The sequence below is a fragment of the Nannospalax galili genome, unplaced genomic scaffold (genome assembly GCF_000622305.1).
Source record: "Nannospalax galili isolate Female #2095 unplaced genomic scaffold, S.galili_v1.0 scaffold238, whole genome shotgun sequence".
NCBI classification, from domain to species: Eukaryota; Metazoa; Chordata; class Mammalia; order Rodentia; family Spalacidae; genus Nannospalax; species Nannospalax galili.
In genome coordinates, this window is record NW_008341888.1 from 3486584 (window position 1) to 3493565 (window position 6982).

The window sequence follows — 6982 nt, forward strand, 5'->3', positions numbered from 1 at the left end:
CCCTTGAGCCCACAGGCTTTTCTACTTCCAATCCCCGCCCATACCCACTCCAACCGCCCCCCCTCCCCCGCCTCAGCCTCCGCCTCCGCCTCCGCCTCCGCCTCCCCAGACCCTCCATCTCCCATTCTCCTTTCGCTCTAGGCTTACTTGTCCCGGATGATAGTCTGCAGTTCCCGGATCTGATCGTTCATAGGCAGGAGCTTAAGCTGCGTCCCTACCTGACGGGAGAGTTCACAGTCCCCTAAGAGGAACTCCCTCACAGGTGCTTCATAGTGGCTTCTGTCACTACCGTCACTGTGGCTCTCAAGGAGAAGGCTGACGCCGCCACAGGCCTGGGAGTACTGCTCCAACTGCACACTGGAATGGGCGTGCCCAGGGAGGAGAGTCAGCTTGGCCACAACAGCATTATTTTCCTCTGCATGATCCAGGGTCCGGTCGTCCGGTTGCAGATGCTGGGAACCTAGGGTGGAAGTAGAGTTTACTTGCTGGTTGTGACAGGGCATTGAGTCCGGACGCTGTAACTCCGTGGCCATACGCCGGCCCCGGGCTGTACCCGCTGCTACCAAACCTTAAGAACGAAGGAAAGCCGGAAGAAGGGGCCAAAGGTTGTGTGCTTTCTCCGTGGACCCCGCCTTTTTCAAATAACTAATCCTGGCTGCCCTCTCACCCCTAGGCCGCGCGGTCCCCTTTGCACGCTTTGTCCCACACCCGCCTACATGAGACGCACTGCCAGTTTAGACTTCTTATTGGTCTGTATCCCCGCCACTCTTCAGCACACTGATGTGTTAACTCTTTTGGGTCTTTCTGGCTTAGTGGATTCTCATGTATAGATAGACTGGCTCTTGCTGCTGATCCAGGGTTTCCTGGTTGCTGGGCCATCAGGAGACCCCGGGAATGCTTGCAATGAGAACTTTGGGTACAGCCCAGAGAAGCTAGGAGTGGATTACATGCACAAGGCCCTTGTTTTCAGACTTTGTGACTTAACAGAGAAATTGTACTTTGGCAGTTTCACCTTCAAGATGATAGCTTTGCTGAGTAACTGAAAGAGGAAGTGCGCACACCTAACAGGCTACTGGAGGATCTGGCCCTTCTAGATCGTTCTACAAGCTAGTTTCATAAGTGTGCGTCCTGACCGCTGTTTTTCTTAGCCCATATTGTTGAGTCCTACATTGTAAGTATTACCATGGAGATTCTGGCAACATTTTAGATCCGCTGTCATTTTGTTTCTTTCAAATACTTGGAAAGAAGCTTTTTAAAAATGTATGTGTACTCACTATAAAGGAATAGAGTGAAAATGTCTAGGATAGTACTTTCTAACCTCAATGTGTATCAGAACAACTGCAGAGCTTGTTAAAATGAAGGGTTTTGCCTGGACATAAAGGCATATAACTGTAAACCCAGCACTGCAGAAGCTGAGGCAGAAAGATCAAGAACTGGCGGCCAGCCTCTGTTACATAGCAAGCCCTGGTCTCAAAAATAAATAAAATAAGCAAGCTCCCATAGCCCGCTATTGAGATTCTGATTCAGTAGATATGAAATAGGACCCAAGAATCTTTACTGTTAACAAATAATTCGGTGATTTACTTGCTTGTTTTTTACAAAGAGATTTTATTATGTCGTTTTCAAACGTGTTTGGTTTTGGTTGATCCTCTGCCTCTTCTCCTCTCCCTAATCTCCCTACTTTCCCTCTTTCACCCCCTTTCCACTTTCATGTCATCGATTACTCTCTCCCCATCCTTTGTTTAAATCTTTTTCCCCACTCATGATACCCTTTCTCATTTTATTACCTATACCCACACTCATACACACATATACTATTTTCAAAAGCATGAAAAACAAATGATGGGAATGCCCAGGCCTTTGGCAAAACTTGAACCTTGAGCTAGCTGATGTTGTTTTGTTTTTTCATTTGTTGTTTCCATGTTGTTATTAGTGATATTTTCCCCTTTGTGTGTCAGTTTTGTGCCTCCCTCTCCAAGTTTAACACACTATTATCTGTAACCATAGTTTAAATTTGATTGCATGATAAAATTACAAAACATAAGACCATGGCAACAGTTTAAAATAATTATTTTTTCCAATAAAGTGAATTTTCTTTTTGGCTAAAAAAAAAATTAAAATACAGATGTAATCCAACTCACTTTTGAAAGCGAGTAAATCTTTTCAATTAGCACATAATGAAAATAAAAGGGTCTCAGGGTTTAAAACCTGTGTCTGCTAACTTGAAGTGGGCAAGAACTGAATGACTGTTTTGTCAATGAATAGTCTGAAGGGAACATACTGAAATGTAGTATTGTATCTGTTAGGGTTCCAAACAGCAGCAGCTTCCCCCCCTCCCCAACAGGGACCTACAGACTTTGGAGCCCGAAAAAGGGAACTTAGCTGATAAGCACCTTGGCCTTTGAAGTCAAGGGAAACAAACTCTGCTGAGAAGCAGCCTGCCTTTCCTCTGACCTCCAAAGATAGGATAAGCAGATTCTACCTGATAACCAGAGATTTTAGAAGCTGTTTTTCTCTTAAGAGGGAAAAAGTAAACACTTCCAGACCCTAATCCTACCTGCTTTTCCTGCTTCCCCCTCCCTGATTTCTCCCCCAAACATTCCTCCCTTCTACACCCTAAAGCCCCCATATATAAAGTCCCAGCTCACAGCCCGTGGGCTGACATCTTTCCCTCCCTGCCCTTCCCTGACATCTTTCCCTCCCCTGCCCTTCCCTGACATCTTTCCCTTCCCTGCCCTTCCCTGACATCTTTCCCTTCCCTGACATCTTTCCCTTCCCCGAGGGAAAGGTGCCCGTGCGAAATAAATCTGTATCCCGCTGAGAATTCCATCTGTGCCTCGGTGCCTCATCCATCCGCTCGTGCTCTCCACCGCACTCTCTCTCCCAACGTTTTTACCTATCAGTATCATTAGCAGCAGCTGCAGTAACAAATTTAAAATGGTATTGTAAGGCAACCCAGGTCCAAAACTACACTATATTTTGTCCATTGTTTCATCAATCCTGTGACCTTATTTTCAATGTCATTAGAACAGTACCATGAATTAGAACAGTACAATTGCTGGTCTATCTTCTGTTTTACTTTCATAGTAAACACTCATGGATACACCCACCTATATTAACCAATAATCATTAGCAAATATATATTGAAAGTTTTAGTAAGGTAAAATTTACTAATGATTAATCATAGTAACACTTCAAATGTTATTATGTTTTCTATAACTTACAAAAATTTCATATACATTATTTTATTTATTTATTTATTTACTTCCAAAGATTAATTTTTATTTTGTGTGTATGAGTATTTACCTGCACTTACATATGTGCCCCATGTGCATGCCTGTAGCCCATGGAGGCCAGAAGAAGGCATTGGATTCCTTGGAACTGGAATAACACGCCCCAATGTGAAGTACCATGTGGGTCCTGGGAACCAAACCCAGGTCTTCTACAAGAACAGCAAGTGTTTTAACCGCTGAGCCATCTCTCTAGCCCTGAAATTCTCTTATTTAAAACTCATGGTTCAGACTTCCATCAAGGTAGCAGCTTGGAGCTCAGCAGACTGCCAGAGAGTGCCAGGTTCTGGCCTCCCTCTGGCCTCCAACTACCAGAAGGGCTGAGAACCTAGGGGACTGCCTGATAGCTCCCAGATCTTGCCTCCACATGGTGGTGAGCTCCCCCTAATTGTGCCATACCATCCCCCTACCTGGGATTTGGTGAGGCCCCTCCAAGGCCCCAGGGCAGATCTGGCTTTGGTAGGAAAAGGCTGAGATCCTAGCAGACAGCCTGAGAGAGTGGGTTCAGACCTCCACCAGGGTAGTGGCTTGCAGCTCAGCAGGCCGCCACAGAGTGCCGGGTTCTGGCCCCCCTCTGGCCTCCCTCTGGTATAGGGTTGACAACCCACAGGACTGCCTGAGAGAGCCTGGATCCCCTCCATGTGGTGAAGGAAGCCTGAGTGTACCTGACTGGAACCTGAATTGGGCTTCTGTTGGTACCCCTGAATAGCTGGTCTGAAGCCATTGGTGCCCTCCAAAATAAACCTGGGAGAACCTGAACCCTGTACCAACCAGCTTTACATAACCAATAAAGAAACAATCTAGGCACCTGGATAATACAAACAGAAGGATATTTCAACTTCTCGTATCAGAATCATAAACAACAAAAGAAATTCACATGCCAAAACCACAATGAAAGAATAGTAAAATGGAAAGCCAAAACACTATGTCCCCACCAAATGCCACCAATCCTATAGAAGAGTTCTACAAGGAGAACTTCCTAGAGATAACCCAGGACAGTGAATTTAAAAGAACAATCATAAACATGATCAAGGAATTCAACTATTTTAAAGAACACATGAACAAACAAATCAAAGAGCTAAAAGAATATAAGGACAAACTTCAGAATGAATTCACAAAAGAAATAGAAACATTGAAGAAAACTCAGGCAGAAATGAAGAAGGAAGTGCAAAACTCAATAAGCCAACTTGATCCAACATGGGATAGCCTCATCTCAAGAATGAATGAAATGGAAAACAGAATATCAATACTGAAGGATAAAGTTAAAGAATTGGACCACTCAAGCAAAGAGTATGGAAAAATTTTAAAAACACAGGAATGGAATATGCAAGAGATGTGGCACATCATGAAAAGACCAAGTTCTAAGAGGGAAGTTTATAGCTCTAAGTGCCCATATTAAAAAACTAGAAAGAGACCAAATAAATGACCTAACACTGCAACTGAAGGCACTGGAAAAGCAAGAACAAATGAAAACCAAACCCAGCAGAAGAGAAGAAATAACAAAAATCAGAGCAGAAATTAATGAAATAGAAACAAAGAAAACAACATAAAGAATCAATGAATCTAAGAGCTGGTTTTTTGAAAAGATAAACAAGATAGACAGACCCTTAGCCCAGTACACCAAAAGAAAGAAAGAGCAAATCCAAATCAACAAAATCAGAGATGAGAGGGGAAGCATCACAACAGACACCCAAAAGATCCAGACCATTATAAGGGAATATTTTAAAAACCTATATGCTACTAACTCTGAAAGTGTAAAATAAATGGATGGATATCTGAAATCATGGGAAACTCCAAAGTTAAACCAAGAAGAGATCAACAATGTAAACAGACCCATCACATACAAGGAAATTGAAACAGTAATACAAAGGTTCCCAACTAAAAAAAAGCCCAGGCCCAGATGGATTTACAGCAGAATTCTACGAGACATTTAAAGAAGACTTCCAACCAATACTACTTAAATTATTCAAAATGATAGAAGTAGAGGGAGAACTCCCAAATTCCTTCTATGAAACCAGCATCACCCTAATACCCAAACCAGGTAAAGACACAACCAAAAAAGAATACTATAGACCCATATCTTTAATGAACATAGATGCAAAAATTCTCAACAAAATACCTGCAAACTGCATACTGACACACATCAAAAAGAACATTCACCATGATCAAGTAGGCTTTATCCAAGAGATGCAGGGATGGTTCAATATACACAAGTCAGTAAACGTCATTAATCATATAAATGGACTCAAAGACAAAAATCTCATTGTCATCTCAATAGATGCAGAAAAGATTTTTGACAAAATTCAGCATGAATTTCTGTCAAAGTCCTAGAGGGAACTGTACTGGAGGGAACATACCTCAACATAATTAAAGCCATATACAACAAACCCACAGCTAATATCATTCTAAATGGAGAAAAACTGGAAGCATTCCCATTAAAATCAGGAACTGGCAAAGATGTCCGCTATCTCTGCTTACTTTTCAACATAGTGCTTGAACCTCTTGCTAGCGCAGTAAGACAGGAGAAGGAAATTAAAGGAGTACTAATTGGAAAAGAAGAGGTCAAACTATCACTTTTTGCAGATGATATGATACTATCCCTAAGAGATCCCAAAAGTTCCACCAAAAAAGTCCTAGAGCTGATTAACACTTTCAGTATAGTGGCAGGGTATAAAATCAATCTACAAAAATCGGTAGCCTTTCAATATAACAATAACAAGCAACTGGAGAAAGAATACAGGGAAATGCTCCCATTCACAATTGCTGCAAAAAAAGTAAAATATCTTGGAATAAATATGACCAAAAGCACCAAATATCTTTACAATGAAAATTTTAAATCGTTAAAGAAAATGATTGAAGAAGACACCAGTAGATAGAAGGACTTCCCATGTTCATGGATTGGAAGAATTAATATTGGTAAAATGACCATCCTACCAAAAGCAATATATAGATTCAATGCAATCCCAATCAAAATCACCATGACATACTTCACAGAATTATAAAAAACCATCCTTAAATTCATATGAAGGCACAAAAGACCCCAGGTAGCCAAAGCAACCCTAAGCACAAAGAGCAACGTTGGGGGGAATTACTATACCAGATCTCCAAATATACTACAGAGCCATAGTCATAAAAACAGCATGATACTGGTGCAAAAACAGACACATAGATCAATGGAACATCACTGAAGATCCAAACCTGAGTATTCACAATTTCAGCCACCTGATATTTGACAAAGGTGCCAAGAACACACAATAAAGGAAACACAGCATCTTCAACAAATGGTGCTGGCAAAACTGGATCTCCACCTGTAGAAGAATGAAACTAGGTCCTTATCTTTCACCTTGCACAAAGATCAACTGCAAATGGATCAAAGACCTCAATGTGAAACTGGAAACCCTGAAACTATTAAAAGAAAATATTGGCAGCAACTTACAGAATATAGGTGTAGGAAAGGATTTTCTAAATCTGACAGAAGTTGCTCAGGAATAAGGTTAGCAATCAACAAGTGGGGCCTCATTAAACTAAAAAGCTTCTGTACAGCAAAAGAAACAATCAAAAAAGTGAAGAGAAAAAAACCCACAGAATGGGAAAAAATCTTCACCAGTGACACATCTGACGGTGGTTTAACATCCAGAATAAAGAACTCAAAAAACAAAGAATAGAGAAACCAAATGACCTAATGAACTATC

The 6982-nt window shown here is 41.5% G+C and overlaps 1 protein-coding gene across 7 annotated transcripts in view; it reads right to left on the bottom strand.

The window, feature by feature from the left end:
* Uprt (uracil phosphoribosyltransferase homolog) overlaps positions 1 to 706 on the bottom strand; it is a 40611-nt gene extending 39905 nt beyond the window's left edge. For 2 of the 7 annotated variants that reach the window (XM_008837677.3, XM_017799250.2), the window contains exon 1: positions 148 to 661. In XM_008837677.3, the coding sequence (XP_008835899.1) occupies positions 148 to 533 (386 nt within the window). In that variant the 5' untranslated portion in view covers positions 534 to 661. Of the gene's footprint in view, positions 1 to 147 lie in introns of all 7 variants that reach the window. The other 5 variants (XM_029565684.1, XM_029565685.1, XM_029565686.1 and 2 more) reach the window with 5 other exon arrangements.
* Between the last annotated feature and the right edge of the window lie 6276 nt (positions 707 to 6982).